Source organism: Desmodus rotundus, chromosome 9 (assembly GCF_022682495.2).
Source record: "Desmodus rotundus isolate HL8 chromosome 9, HLdesRot8A.1, whole genome shotgun sequence".
Classification (NCBI taxonomy): Eukaryota; Metazoa; Chordata; class Mammalia; order Chiroptera; family Phyllostomidae; genus Desmodus; species Desmodus rotundus.
Genome location: NC_071395.1, coordinates 87111538 through 87127762, shown reverse-complemented (window position 1 = coordinate 87127762; position 16225 = coordinate 87111538). Strand labels below are relative to the sequence as shown.

The 16225-nt window shown below is 50.0% G+C and overlaps 1 protein-coding gene across 10 annotated transcripts in view; it reads left to right on the top strand.

Annotated features, from left to right (window-relative positions):
- ARSG (arylsulfatase G) overlaps positions 1-16225 on the top strand; it is a 106257-nt gene that overhangs the window by 67885 nt on the left and 22147 nt on the right. For all 10 annotated transcript variants that reach the window (XM_053911742.1, XM_053911743.2, XM_053911741.2 and 7 more), the window contains 3 exons: positions 1493-1630; positions 6965-7161; positions 8020-8100. In XM_053911742.1, coding sequence (XP_053767717.1) covers positions 1493-1630; positions 6965-7161; positions 8020-8100 — 416 coding nt within the window. The remainder of the gene's footprint in view (positions 1-1492; positions 1631-6964; positions 7162-8019; positions 8101-16225) is intronic.

Sequence of the window (16225 nt, the reverse complement as noted above, 5' to 3'; positions counted from 1 at the left end):
AAGTGTTGTGGCTGGACCAGCAGCATGGGTGTCACCCGGGCACCTGTTAGAAATGCAGAAATTCAGACCCCACCCTGAGGCTTGCGTTTTAACAAGATGCCAGCGGATTCATGTGTTCACTGCCGAGAGAGAAGGGAGACTGTAGAACAGCTCGCCTCCCTCCCTGCCTGGGGTTCCAGGTGGGCATATTGAGGTGTGACATATGCCAGCCAGTCCCCTTTAAATCCATGTTCAATCAGGTAGGGGTGGGGGAGGGAGAAGAGAGCAAAGCAGGGATCAGTGGTGGAGGACGGGGACTTGACTTGGGGCGGGTGGGGGGTGAGAGTGTAAATGATGGTGGGGTTGCAGTGAGATCATAAAAAGCTGAAAAATTCAACACACAAATGTTGAGATTAGGATTGTGATGCTCGGTATGGTGATAACTTCTTTTTTTCTTCTTAAAACATTATGGTCCTTGGAGATTATCTACCCCCGTCTGACCTTATCTCCTAAGCTTTCATGAGTGTGTTTGCATGTAGGTTTGCGTTTCTCATTTTTTTCTCACACCTTCCACTGTAACCACAAGGATTGGAGAGGCCTCCCATTACCGCCCCTCCCGTTGTGCATGCCCCCCGCCCCGCCCAGTCCTGTCATTGTTGTCAGCTTCTCTCCTGGTTCTCTGTGGCAACCAGGACAGAGCGCTTGAGTTTTTATTGAGTTTCTGGAATGGTAATCAGTGTGCAAAGCACTAACCATTCATTATCTCCTTTAGTCCTCCTATGACCTCTGTAAGAAGGCACAGGCAACCCCGTGCTTCAGATAAGGAAAGTCAGGCTCAGAGCTTAGGTAACTTGCCCAAGATCAGGGCCAGATAGTTCCTCAGCCGCTGTGGTGGAGCATTCACGTGTCAGATTCATTTCGATCCCAGTGATGGAGGGCTGAGTTTTTTTTTTTTTCTGGGAGAGAAGTATTGGTCTGACCTCCATTTTTTCAAGTTGCTAAAGTTTCTCCAAATTCTCTAAACATGGTTTGAAAATTTAAAATTGCCCCCGGCCATCCGTTCTGTTGTCAGATGTTATGCCACACGAAAATAAGTCAACAACAAGCATTGCACCCCATGGACAAGTCGTCATTTAGGGGGGAAGGTGGAGAAAGCCAGGGACGGGGCTACGGATTGGCTGTGGGGCTCTGCTTGAGTAATGTAGTCTGTTTAGACCCCCGTTTCTCTCCCGGCCAGATGGCATAATAACGTTTCTAGCTCACAGAAGCCTTCGCGAGCTTTACTAAATGCCCGAGCCTGTGCGAGGAGCACGCACATCTACTCAAAGAGAATGGAAGAAGGTATTATATTGGTTTTACACTTGGAGGAAATGGCCGACTGGAAAAATCATTTGGGGCCAGGCTATTAAGTGTTTTATATTTATTTACATTGCTGCATCAAAGCATTTTGTTCTACTTTATAAGTACTTAGGTCATGGAAATGAATACTCTGCCGTCTGTGGTTTCCACACAGGAGCCCTGACAGGGACTGTTACACTGACGTGGCCCTTCCTCTGTATGAAAACCTGAACATCGTGGAGCAGCCCGTGAACCTGAGCGGCCTGGCGCAGAAGTATGCTGAGAAAGCCACCCAGTTCATCCAACGCGCAAGGTCAGGAGTCCTGTGGCCCTAAGTGCCTGCCCCCTGCCCCCGCCCACCAGGTCCCTCGGCCTCGCTCAGCTCTCACAAAGCCACGACCCACGCCCACCGTCCAGCGGGGGTGGGATGAGCACACCTGTCTCCCGTGAACGGAACTGGAGAGCAGTCCTCCCTGGAGTCCCCAAGCCTGGATTTGACGTTCCTGGGCTTCCTTATGTTCCGGCCGAGATCATGCTCTACTGTCGACAAGTTTCACTTGTCTTCTCCTGCCAGGGCGGTGTCTCTCCAGGGTATTTTGGGCACTCAAAGCATTCAGTGAGTTTGTTAGTCCTTTCTTGTTGCTTCTGTAACAAACTTACTACCAACTTAATGGCTAAAATAACAGCAATTTATTCTCCTATAGATCTGGAGGCTAGACGTCTGAAACAAGTCCTAGCGGCTAAAATCAGGGCGTCAGCCCAGCTGTTTTCTTCTGGAGGCTCCAAGGCAAAACTGTTCATTGCCTCTGGCAGCTGCTGGCGGCTGCGGCTTCCTTGGCTGGTGGCCACATCACTCTACTCTCTACTTGTGTTCTTCCTTTGCCTTCTCCTTCTCTGTAGTCAACCACCTCTCTCTCGCTTTCTCTCTTTGTAAAACGATTTTATTTATTTATTTTTAGAGAGGGGAAGGGAGGGAGGAAGAGAGGGAGAGAAACACAGATGGGTTGCCACTCGCATGCACCCGACCAACGACCAAACCCAAACCCACAACCCAGGTGTGTACCCTGACCAGGAATTGAACCAGTGACCTTCCAGTTTGTGGGGTGACGCCCAATGAACTGAGCCACACTGGTCAGGGATCTATCTCTCTTTTATATGAGGATGCTTGTGGTTATGTTTAGGGTCTACCAGGATAATCTCCCCGTCTCAAGATCTTTAACTTAATTGCTTCTGCGAAGTCCCTTGTGCCATTAGACCCTGGGTGTCTTTGGGGGCCACGATTCAGTGAAACCCACAGGACTTACAAATTTCAGCAACTATAGGGCCCAGGTAGGTAGCCTTCAAGAGGGAAGCAGGCTGACTGTGAGACATTAGGGGAGTGATGGGCCTGCCCTGACCTTGAAAGCACATTGCCCATCTAAGGGGGCAGTCACTACCCAGCTCCAGCCGCCTGTTGCTTCTTTGTGGGAACGGGAGCCTAGATGGTCAGAGCTTTCCATTTCACAAGAGAGACGGGATACCTGGCCCTTGCGTGAAATCTCCTGGTCTTTGAATGTTAGAAACAACTAATTAAAAACAACAGGAAGCAAAAAGCAGAGCCACACCACAGTGTGTCTCTAACAAGCTATATGTGTGTGAGGGCTGCTGCTTTGCAGCCCGTCAGGCCAGCGCAGAGAGTGGATATTGTGAAGCCACAGACAACTGCCAATAGCGCACACTCACCTTGGGTGCACATGCGTAGAACAGAGGGGTGCAAGCACATGCCCATGTGTGTGTGCACACAATCACCCCTCCCCTTGTCCTGACCCCACAACTGCCCTAGTGCTATCCTCTGATGACCCCATGTGCGTTCCTCTTATCTGTCTCCCCAGATTGCAAACTTCCCTAGGGCAGTTTCCAGTAGCTTCTCTAGTATCTCAAACAGCCATAGGCTAAGTGGGCAAGAAAAATGTGCTATGTGCCTCTGCACTTGTGCAGAATTAAAAGTGGACTTCACCTGAGGGAAACTGACCACTCCAGCTCCTCGACTGTGCAAGACCCCCCAGCCCCTTGCTCAGACACATTGAAGTTGAACTTTTCTAGAAAGAAGGGCAGCAAGGAGGGTAGAGGCAGAAATATAGTGGATCCACTTTTGTTTTCTTGATAATAAAAACTACTTCAGGCCTAAATCTCCAGATTGGGGATTCAGAGGTTGCCCCAAACCAGATTCTCAGGGCTTTCTGAGAAACACTGGCTTTTGTTCAGATGGCCGATAGGAAAAGAAGAAGGACCCTTGTTGCATCTGGAGCGTTAATCATTTCTCTGCTCCCTGGAGCTCTGAGGTTGTTTCAGGCCTGTGACAGGTAGATGCTTTGTGGCTGGTGGGGAACGGCCTCTCCTGCTTTCACGGGGCCTCAGACAGCACAGCCTCCGTAGAGGGAGGGGTGGCTGCCGGCTGGGGCCTAGGGATAGTTGAGCTCTTGCTCTGAAGAGAGAGTGATCCTGTTCATTCACCAGTTCATTCATCAGTTAAAAGACAAACAAATTAACAAACACTCTACTTACCATGTGAAAAAGATGAGTTTGCTAATTTATTCATTAGTTATTAAATGAAAAGTCACCTGTTGGCGTTTAGTGTAACAAAACAATCCTCAGGCATGCTGATTTCTTCAGGACTGACTTGCCAGTTCATTCTTGATTTTCAGAAAGTCAGCAGAAAAGGCCCCCAGCCCTGTGCTCCTTCCACCTCTGGGCCCCCCGCCCCCATCTCCTTCTGTGAGTCCTGTCCCCACCTGGATCTGTGTGTCAAAGCTACCAGAGTCAGCACGGGGCCAGCCCTAGGACTTCTTTCAAAGTTTTACTTGGATCTTTACTTGAATTTAGGCCCTTCATCTAGCATTGACGCTGAAAGCTAATCCTTGCTTTGGGTTTTTTAAAGCAGCAGGCAAAGGTCTGAATTAACAAAAAGGGGGAAAGCAGATGGCGTGGGCTCTGCTCCTTACAGGCTCTGGGACTGGGCATTGAGGCTAATTAGGGGTAAGGTTGTGACAAGGGTGAGGGTATTGGGCACAGGTATGAGGAGTAGCTAAGGATATTTAAAATCACAGTGTATGGTCAAAAGGATACCGTAGAGGTTAAGGTAGTCACCCAGGGTCAGACAGCCATGAAATAAAAATTCTTGAAATCTGGATACAGGTCTCCAAAGCCTGTTCTTTTTATCAGTCCACACTACCTCCTGATGATGGCATGCCTTTTCAGTCTCTGGCCCGGGGTGCTAACAGGGCCGTGATAATGGGTGGGAGTTTGGAGGATAATGGTGACGGCTGAGATAAAGAATGGGCGATGGGAACCTCCCAACCCCTCGGTACTTGTTTACACCTGGCACTTGGAGAAAAAGGCCCTAATTTGTAGCATTTCTCCACTTCTCTCTTATGAATACTCTCGCCCTGGCTGACTTCAGGCTACCAATGTGCTGTTGCCGAATATGGCATTGGGAAGAGATGTACAGCACACCATGGTACAGTATTTCCATCACACAGATACAGTAGATGTAAAAGAACCTCAAAAGCATAGTCAATAGTAAAGTGTAGTAGAATAATTAGATCATGATAAACCATGAGACTTTATCACCTTTGTTTATAATATAATTTATTTAGTTGCAAGCTGATTTAATTTGATTTTAAACATCGGTCATGTTTAAAACTGGCTTGCAAAATTCCTGAAATTTGAGCCAGCCGTATCCAGCACGCCACTGCAATAGGGCATCTACCTGCAAATCAGAAAAAGGCGCCCCCTCTGGGTGGGTGCCGGTCTGTGTCCGAGTGCCTGCTGGGCCAGGGGATTGTGGGCTGGGATTCGGCTCCCATTCGCTTACCCAGCGGGATGTGCTCGTGCAGGATGCAGAGTACAGAGCTGTTCACAATTGTCCTCGGGAGAGCAGGCAGCAGACACTCTAAACCAGGACTACGCAGTAGAACTCCGCACGGGTGAAAAAGGTCCCTATCTGTGCTGCCCAAGATGGCAGCCGGCAGCCCCCTGTGGCTACTGTGCATTTGAGACGTGGGTAGGGCAACTGTGACACTGAATTTGTACAGAGATAGTGGTGAAATACATACACAAATGCACCTTTTTAAGTATATGGTTCTGTGGCTTTAAGAACATTCACATTGGTCTACACCCATCAGCACCATCCATCTCCAGAACTTTTTTCATCATCCCAAACTGAAACTCTGTCATCATCAAACAGCAGCTTCCCATTTTCCCTTCCCTCTAGTCCCTGGCCCCCCACCTTTCTACTTTCTGTCTCTCTGAAGTTGACCACTCTCTGTGCTGCCTATATAAGTGAACTCATGCAACATTTGTCCTCTGGTGACTGGCTCATTTCCATCGGCATGATGTGTTCTGTGTTGCAGCGAGTGAGACACAGAATTCTGTTTCATTTAATTTTCACTAATTGGAATTTAAATAGCTTCACAGGACTCGTGACTACTGTACTGGACAACCCAACTCCAGAAACGTTGAAGAGAAATGGCTGATTAAAATGGGGAGGGAGAGGCCCCTGACTGGGACTTGTGTCCTGGGTTTTATGTTTGTAAAAGAGAACCGAGTGCGGGCACAATCCCAGGTAGGAGGCCCTGGGAGTCAGAAGCAGGGGACTCCCCGGGGCTTGAATTGATGCAGGGCCGATGATGGGGATACTTTGAGAACTTGGTGTGGGGTGATGTAAATCAGGGTAAACTAAGAGCACCGAGGCCGGTTTGGAAGTCAGATCGCCAGGTGAACTGGGGTAAAAAGAACCCTCCTCTATCAACACTTGGTGGGAAGTTGACTGAGCTGTCCCCTCACTCTCACTGTGTTCTCTGAAAGACTACTCCACAGGTGTGGCCTGTGGCAGGGAGCTGCGTGAGGGTTCTTGTGGCAGCAGGAGGGGACAGGCTGTGGTCCTCCAGCTGCCCTGATCCTGCTCCTTGCCTGGGAACAGGGGTGGGACACAGGAAGCAGAGCCCACCCTGGCCCCCAACATACCTTTCATAGGAATCTTCAGGGTTCGCGCAGGGGTGGCTGGGCACCTGGGTCTGTAACCAGACCTGTCTAGATGCTCTGGGTAGTGATGTGCTTTGTTGGGCATTCTCTGTGGCCAACATGAGTTATCCATTCATTTCTTAGCCAGGGCCAAGTCTGAGAATGGATGTGATGGCCTGGATGCTGCAAAAAGCAGATAAAATTTTAAAATATGTTCGCATTGGACTTCAGTGTACAGGAGTTAGGAGCAAGGGCTTTTCTCTCGGCCAGGTGTAAGCTGGAACCCAGACTCTGTCACTTACTAATGTGTGAATTTAGACAAGCTCTTTAGTCTCCCTAAGGGTCTGATGCTTCATCTGAAAAAGAGAACTTGGGGGCGGTTATGAGAATGAATTTAGACAACATGAGCCCCATTTAATGAGCTCTCAGGAAATCTTAAAGGACAGTAACTGTTATTACAATTACTTTCAGGTTTTAATTGGCTAACCAGTTTATCTCCACATGTCCTAGGAAGGTTCTGGACGGGTAAGTTCTCCTCGTGCACGTAGGGCAGAAGGTGTTCTGGGTGTTTTCTCTGAGGCAAGGCAGAGACGTGGATAAGACAGAGAGCCTTCTGGAGAGTGATGTCTCGGCTTTTCCGTTCCAGCACCAGCAGAAGACCTTTCCTGCTCTACGTGGGCCTGGCCCACATGCATGTTCCCTTAACCGCGACCCAGCAATCAGCAGACCCACAGGGTCGCAGGCCTTACGCTGCAGGCCTCCGGGAGATGGACAGCCTGATGGGCCAGATTAAAGATACAGTTGACCGCACAGCAAGAGAAAATACATTCCTCTGGTTTACAGGTAAAGTAGTAAAACGCAGCCAGCCTCCCTGAGATCTGATGGCTAACTCTGCCTGTGCACCCCCACTAGTGTTTGTTGGCTCGAATACTAAGCACGTGTCCACTGGGGCCTCCACGGAAAGGTTTGCACAGAAAGAGCAGGTAACCTGCTGGCCCGTGAAGAGTTGATCAGGGCCTTCTGGATATTGTTCATAATTGTTAATGAATGACTTTGGTATTGTGAACCTGCATCGTCCTCAGAGACTCTGGCTGCTACTGGTCACCAGATCACCAGGTCACACATCTTTTGGCTGAGTGGAGTTGAACTAGTGAGCCATGGAGAGGGACCACGCTGGCCTTGTGGGTCTCGGGTCCCTGTCTGCGTGAGGGCAGTGGTTGAAAGCACGGCCTCTGGGTCACATAGGCACCCGGATTTGAATCTCTATGCTACTGTTGAGAAGGTTAATCTCTCCGAGCTTCTGTTTCTTCACCTACAAAATTAAGCTGCCAGTGGAGTCTAGTCCATAGCATGTGGGAGGATCAGGAGATAATGCATGTGAAGCACGGGGCCATCGTCGGTGCTCAATAAGTAGTTGCTGGGCTGGTGGCAATGGTAATGAGATGGCTAAAAGTATATAAAAGGCGAAAGTCCCTAAGGCAAGAGCCTCAAGATGGGACTAGCTTGGGACAGGAAAGCCCACCTCACTGAAAGCCCAACAGAGTTTCATCGAAGGGTAGCCCTTCAAGGGTAGGGCCATAGTTGATTTTACAAGTCCCTCTTCTATCCAGTCCTCTGCTGTGCCCAGTGTCCGAGAGAGAGAATCAGCAGAAGTGTCCACTAGCTTATGGACCTTTACATGTTGTTTCTTTTGGTTTTTAGGAGACAATGGCCCGTGGGCTCAGAAATGTGAACTGTCGGGCAGCGCGGGTCCCTTCACTGGGTCGTGGCAAGTTCGCCGAGGTAGGAAGTCAGCTGCGGTTGGTGGGCCCCACTGTGGGTGGGGCATGGGATTCTGTCTCTGGCAGGGCCAGGCCTTAGGGCATCACTGTGAAACAGGGACAAGGTCCTCCCTAGCCACCAGGTCCCAGGAAAGAAACTGATTGGGATGGGGGGAGTTTCTGCTCAGCCTGGAGCACGAACAGAACTTCGCCCTCCTTTTCTCCTGGGACTCCCTCGGGGTCCGCCCTCTCCCTACAAGCTAGCCCACCGACCTCCCAACGACTGTGCTTTCCCTTTACTTTCATCCTGCCGCACGTCCTCATTCTCTTCCCTTCTTTCTTTTTTATAAAAAGTCATCCCTCCATCCAACCCTTAATTCGTTTCATTCACTCAATATACTTAGTGCACAGCTCCTGAAGTTTCTGTATCCATTGTCTCTAAACCTCACAATCATGACAGGTGGGTTCACCGCCATGTATAGGTGAAGAAAGAGAGAGGCTCCGAGAGGCCAGGTAACGGGCCCATGGCCACACAGTTTGTGAGGAGGGGGCCAGGCTTGCCATCAAAGCTAGAGCTGGCGATCTTCCCACTACATCACACTGCCTTTCCCTATGGAAACACCCTTTGCCTCCCAGCTCAGCGCCCGTGTGTTCTGGGACGCTTTCCTCCCCCAGGCCCTGGCTTTTCTGACAGAGCAGCCATACTGGGGACAGTTTGGTAGCACGGACCGAATGCTGAAAGAGGCACCTGCCTGTTGATGCTTCGGTTTCTCCCCTAAGAATTTGTCCCGAAGAAATAAATAGCCAAGTACACAATGGGGTATGTAAAATGATGCTATTGCAGTAGATTTCTAAAATAACAAGTGGACATAACCTAAGCATTCAGTAGTAGAGGAGAGTTAAAGAAATTATGATACATCCGTTTAAAGAGATGCTAAGGAACCCCTGAAATGCTGCATATCATTGACCTGGAAACAGTTACATTAAATACTTTGCAGTGAATAAAGCAGGTTACAAAACAATATGTAAAAGATAATTTTAGTATGTAAAAATAAGCATAGTTATTCTCAGGAAATTAAGAGGCAAGAAAAGGTAACAAAAGATTAGCAGGAATTACTTATGGGTAGCAGAGGGAGGGTTTAAATGTGATTCCCCCCCACACACACACACAATTCACTGGTTTTATTAATACATATCTGAAAAAATTAAGTTCTTTAGAAGGTGCTTGTATCCAAGGGATTTGGAGGTGGACTTGCCGACATTACCCCCTGGGCCTGGGTTTTCCTGCTGTTCAGCTCAGTCCTGAGCTATGGCCCCCACTGTCCAGGTCAAATGATACAAAGTCCCTTTCAGAGTAGTCTGGCAGGATATTTGTAGTTTCCTAGGACTGGAATCTTTGTGTCCCTCATGGCGGGGGGTGAGATGGACGTGCTGATCATTCCTTTTTATTTGTCTTTAACCTGGTATTCCTTGGCTCAGATCCCTGGAGAACTTTACAAGTGAGTGGCTGCCAGGACTGTGGCCCCGTCTTGTGTCAGGGAGCTGAGTTAGGAGCCAGGGAACTGGGTACCACCTCCCTTCCTCTGTGCAGTGAGCAGATACTTTATTGTTCAGGGCTGGTGTTGCTGGTGTTTCTCTTTTTCCATTGATCTCTTTGGTTCTCTCCAGTTTAAGAACGCTGTAAGCTAGTTCTGGTTGCTGGAGAGCTGGGCCAGGAAAAGACCCCAGGAGCAGAGGTGGGTGGAACTGTGTCTGATACCTGCAACAACAGCCTAGGCAGGGGTGTCCCACCTGCGGCCCATGGGCCACATGCGTCCCAGGATGGCTGTGAACGCAGCCCAACACAAAATCATAAATTTGCTTAAACTATTATAAGATTATTTTTTTGTGATTATGCGTCATAGTATATTTAATGTGTGGCCCAAGACCACTCTTCTTCTTCCAGTGTGGCCCAGAGATGCCAAAAGGGAGAGACAGTGTTAAGCTGGGAGTGGTTATTTGCATTAGCTGGTGACAGTTCCTCCTCTCCTACCTGGGACACCCTCAGGCCAGGCTGCCCAGGTTGGCTCAGTGGGAAAGCCTGGGAAAGCCTGGAGTCAGACCTCTCGAGGAAGAAAATGCAGAAGGCATGGAAACCAAGGATGAGGGGGAAAGGGCCTGTCAGTAAGGGGCTCCTTTGTGGGGACCTCTCCGTTCTCCCAAAGTTGATCTCTGATCTCCTATCTGAAGACCTGCCTCATCTTGCTTCTTCCCCATCATATGAGGCAGTTTTGAAACATCGAATCCAGTTTAAGGATGTGGACTGGGGCCCATTCTTTGAGGGAAGGACCTGGCCCTAGGAGAAGCACATTTACTAGCTGGGCCTGGGCAGCATCCATCTCTTCTTCCCTTCTACTTCTTGAGCGTGGACGATGGGCCAGGAACTGAGTGCTGGGAGCACAAAGATCCACAAAGCCCCTGGCTCTAAGGAACGACAGTCTAGAGCAGTGTTTCTCAGACTCGAACGTGCAGACAGTCCCCCGGGGATCCTGCAAAGATGCCGTTCTGACTCAGTGGATCTGGGATGGTGATGGAGATGTCACCTGTCCAATACGCTCCTAGGTGACGCTGATACATCTGGTCCAGACACCGAACTTGGAGAGCTGCCAGTCTAGAATATCCCCATCTAGACCCTATTGATTCCAGAGTCATCCAAGTCTGGACCTTTCGGATGTGAACCAGAAGTTATCAAGGGTGGTCTCAGTACCAGCAGCATTAGCACCACCTGAGAACCGTTAGCCGCGGAAATTCTAGGGCCGCGCCCCAGACCTACTGAATCAGAAGCTCCGGGGATGGGGCCCAGAAATCTGTGCATTAACAAGTCCTTCCGATGACTTTGATGTGGGTTGAAGTTTGAGAACCGCCAGTCTAGAGCTGCACTGCCCCACGTGCCAGTCAGTGGCCACACGTGCCTGATGAAATTCAACTGAAATTGAAGTTCCAGTTCCTTAGTCACCTTAGCCACGCATTAAGAGCTCAGAAGCCACATGTGGCTGGCGGCTCCCGTACTGGATAGTGCGAATATGAAACACCTGCATCGTGGCAGAACGTTCTGTTGGGCGGTACTGGGAGTGAACGGATAAGCAGGTCACCATGCTACAGGCTCAGAACTCCAGGGTGGCAGGGAGCACAGGGGCCTCTTACCAACTGGGATGGGGAACAGGAAGGTTGCCCTGAGTGGTTAGTTTTGAAGAATGAGTAGGAGACAGCCAGGGATTTTCAAGGGAGGGCTCTTGGGGCTGCCTGGGCAGGGGCGGGAAGACCAGATGGTAGGAGCTGCCTAGCTGTCTGTGCCTGGAGCTCATGGGAACAGAGAGACAAGGCCGGGGCCAGTGTCTGAAGGTCTTTTCTTTCAGGCAAACACTTTGGCCATCATTCTAAAGAAATGGGGAATCATGCCAGGATTTTAAGAGTGAGAGTGATGTTATTCAATTTTGAAAAGGGAGGTGAAATTCACGTAACATAACATTAACCCTGTACAATTTGGTGGCATTTGGAACACTCACAGTGTCGAGCCACTGTCACCTCTGCCGAGACCCTAACATTTCCATCACCTCCAGGGAAAACCCCGTGCACGTTCAGCACCTCCTCCCCATTTCTCACTCCTTCTGACGTGTCGCTCAGTTTTTTAAAGACCCCTGTAATGTCAGTGAGGGAGAGCAGCAAGGGCGGGCTTGCTTCCACTGAGCCCGAGATGATAAATGAGAGAAGCAAGAGACAGTCTCTAGGAATATCCCTGCATTGGAAGAATGCTGGGGTCAGAGGAGACCTCAGTGGTCTTTACTCCAGCAGCCCTGTTGGCCCACTGAGGAAACTGAGGCTGAGCAAGGTGGAGAGCTCTTCTAAGGCTGTTGATCAAGGAGGTCACATTGTTTGGCCCCACTGGCTCATTCCACACCCCGGGATCGTCATCTACTCCCGCCCTGTTCTATAGGACTGACGGCTCAGCTGCCTGGAGAATCTGCCTGCTTCCCTGGACCCCATGGGAATCGAGGAAAATGTGTGCAGCCCCTGTGACAGTCTGCGTCTTTCCAACCCCTGGAACGCAGACTGTGGGGTGGGAAGAATGAATGGCTTTGGAGGCCCAGGTTGGGCTTGACTGTCCACTGAGCTTAGGAACCGGTGCCTGCAGAACACCGTTCCCTTTCAGCCCGTTTCCTCCTCTGTGATGAGGGTGTCAGGCCTGCCTCACTGGGTGACTGGGAGGGTCCACTGGCCTGTTGCCTGGGAGGCACTCAGCCTCTGTGCTCGGCCTTCACTAACTTCTACAGACTCGATTTCTTTACTCCCAGCTGAAACAAAGTGGGGGGAACTACAAAGGGAAGGATGCCCTAAAAGAGATTTTCCTACGGAACGACACAGGTAATGTCAATAATATATGGATACCTTTCCAAGGGTCCTGGGCCTCTGTCTTGGGAAACTTGGCTCAGAAGCCAGATTTCAGTTATCTCAGGAGAACCCTCCTTTGGGGCAAGAGCTTTCCCAGATGTTGCGGCTTTTTGTGGTATCTGAGTAGCAGGCACAACCCCTGAATTCGTGGCGGGGCTGGGGCTGGGTCCATTTTCTTCTTTTCTCAGGGGATCCTAAAGGCAAACTTTGCCTAATAATAAATACTTCATCTTCTCCATTCTCTAGACCAGCTTTCTGTCAACTATTCCACAGGCTTCCTCCTCCTCTCTGCCTGGGAAGGCAGGCAGAGCCCTGCGTGGAAGGGCATTTACCCAGGGCTCAGGTCAGCTTAGCTGGAGGTCCTTCTTGACCACCTGCTCCTCCTCACCCAAGTTCCTCGTCAGTGGGACGCCTGCACGTCCTGCTGTAAGGGGGCCAGTTTTCAGAGCAGATGAAAGAGAGAAGACAGTCAGTGTTTTTGCAGTGAAGCAGGACAAACAGTACCCAGGGCCCTGCTTCTTCCGCCCTGCAGCCGGCCCGCTATGTCAGGCCCCACGCTGCCTTGTCCTGTTCTCAGGCTCCCAGGCCCCCCTCCTTGTCTTCCCTTTCCTTTCCTGGCCAAGCTGCTGTGCTCAGCTGATGGGATGAGGCAGCGTCTCCTGGAGTCATCTTTTCACCCCGTGCAGGAGTGGGGGTACTCCCCTGGGCTTGGCTTGTGCCCTGCAGGGGTGAGGAGAAACCGAACTGGGGGGTGGGGGCAACCCAGGGTGGCCCTGCCTTCTCCCAAACACGAGGTGCCCGCCGACTGCTGACCCCAAGCCCACGGCCCCTGCTCAGGCCTGGCTCAGAGCAGCCGCTGCCCTCTTTCCCACCGCAGGGCAGAACCAGCACCTTGTTTGTCCCTGACAGACTGCTCTTCTGTCTGGAAACTGTGTGTGTGTGTGTGTGTGTGTGTGTGTGTGTATGTTTTATTTGAAGAGCAGAACTGTTTTTTCCTCCCCTTTGGTGATGAGGAAACATTCTGTTGAATTTGGCATCCTCAGCTTCTAGGAGACCTTGGTTGTTTGTAATTTGATGCTATCAGGTTGTTGCATAACCTTTCCCACTGGGAAGCGGGCTCTGCATCCTGGGCCTTCTGTCCAGTGTGGGGTAAGGGTAGGGGTACAGAAAGGTCAGAGGTGGGGAGGGGTGAGGGAGCAAGGGACAAGGCATGTTGGCTATTGGCCCCTGGTTGGGGAAAGGGCCAGCTGGTGGGGACCCAGTTGAATTGTGTGTGTCCTTCTGGGCCTTTGGCCACCAAGCTTGAAATGTCCCCTTCATCACACTTACGGCCATGCCAGGCCAGCCAGGGTCATTGCCCTGATGGCCTTTTGTTTCTAGAAAACCAGCGTGCTACAGGCATCCTTGGCAAGGGCACATATTTATATTTAGAAAGAAGCCTGCTGCTTTAGAAGGTTATAAAATGTGCACTCCTCAGAACAGGCATGTTCTTCTACCGAGTCACGATCCAAATGCCTTTGTGGGCCAGGCAGGTGGTAGAAATGAACACGCCTCTTTGGTCAGTGTGGGGCGCGTCAGGGATGCAGGCAACTGGAGACAGGGTCCAGTCTAACGACATTCAAAGTTAGTTAAAAACGACAACAATGTCCACAGCGACAGCAAAACCATCCACACCAAGCCAAACGTCAGAGGGCTAAGCTCAGCGTGTGAGCTGCCGGGTTGCAACTTCTGCTATGTGCCATCTGTAGGCAATGTTTTGTTTGTTTGTTTGGATGGATGGATGGCGTTTGTTTGGCACTTCCATGGCGGGCACTATGCCAAAGGACCTTGCTTCGAACTCCATACACATTCTCTAATGTAACTTCCCACAGCCCCATGAAGTAAGCACCATCCTTTCTCCCCTTCATGACCGAGGGGATTAAGTCTGATGGAGATTAAGAATCCTGCCCACGCCACACAATGAAGAGGGGTGGCCCTGAAGCAAGACCTGGCATCTGCCTGATTCCAAGGGTGCCTCCTGCACACCTTGCTAACCCTTCTCACCCTCTGGCCCTCAGGCCACTGAGATGAGAATTACCTAGACTCAGAATCCCACCCTGGGCTTATTAAAGCAGCATCTCTGGCCTTCTCCTGGTGGTTCTGCTACACTGAGAAGTTGCGAACGCTGTCTCTCTGAGTCAGTGCCACGCAGCACTTGTGTCCTTTCCGGGAGAGACTGCTATTCCCAAGTATGGGCCAAGCGAGTCTTCCTTGGCCTGCGCTGGCTCCACGCACCAGGGAATGCCACTTCACTTCCGTAGCCAGGGAAGAACAAGGAAGCAAGTTCATGAATCATGGTTCTGTTTATATTTTGGTTGCTGAGGCTAAATATTTATTGCTTTAAGTAAGAGGTTCTGCCTTAATTAGAGTCATAACTAACCACAAGTGCCTTCCAATGCGCTCTCAACAGAAAGCCGTACCAGCTAACACTTCTTATGTTCCAGTACCACTGATGGAAGTATTAAGGTTTATCTAAACTGCCAAATCGCTTTTGGAATCAGAAGGTGCATGGGACGTTGATCTGTGGACTTCTTACCTATCGTTCTTATTATAACTTACAGGTTCGTATTTATGATCCTGTGTCTTAAAAGTATAAAGGTGTGGGCACCAGGCTGCATGTAATTTTGAAAGACATTATGCCCACTCCCTGATCTTGCCCCCTGCCCTCCTACTTCTGGAGTGGGTATTCTTCACCTTAAATCAGCAGTACATCCCAGGCCAATCAAATCACGATTCCTCAGAAAGGGGCCTTGGCGTGGGTATTTTTTATGTTCCCCTACTGATTCTAATATGCATTCAGGGCTGGGTGGGAGCTACTGTCCTAGAAGATTTAAAGGGTGAGAGTGCTGGCTGTGTAGTTAGACCTGGATTCAAATCCTGGCTCTTAGCTTTTGCTAGCTGTGTGACCTTGAGCAAATTACTTAACCTCTCTGAGCTTCAGTTTCTCCATTTGAAAAATGGACTTATAAGTACCTGGCTCGAAAGGTCATGATAAGGATTAAATGAGGTAATTCAGGGAAGCTTTCAGCATCATGCTTAGGAGCGCTTCATTTGGCGCTTAACCAGTGCTCACACAATAAGAGATAATGTTGTTACTGTTATTATTGTGTTGAACTGGAAATGAGTTTCCATTCGTAGGAATACATAATCAGTGAAGAATACTGGGAGACCAGAGGCAGCTCTCCTGGGATCAAGCCTTTGCTGGTGCAGATAAACCACAACGAGCACTTCTTCAGATAATCAGACTCCACGACCCTGGGGACCCACAGAGAATGCTGGTCAGGTTTTTCGTTTGTCCACCCCCAGCAGAGCCACTGAGATACTGGGGTTCCGAGTAAGACAGTATCCGTGCTGTGAGGGATATATATTTTTGTAATTGCTTACCCACACCCTAGGCACCTTTCAGATAACGTGCTTTAGAGTACTAGGTCTCTGGGCGTGGCCGGGATGTACGATGGTGTCTCAGTTGAAGCCAGAACCCAAGGTGCAGCCAGCACTCGCTGGCCAGTCTTGATGACATAGAGTGGGGTGGGCCCTCAAGTGGACGCACCGAGGGGCTTTGTTCTTCCTCTTTCTCTCTTTTCTCTTAATCCTGAATCTTTGCCCTGTGCACAGTTCACTTGGTTGACATATACATGTTTTATAACTGGCTGAATTCCTTTTAACCCCTCTAGCTTTTT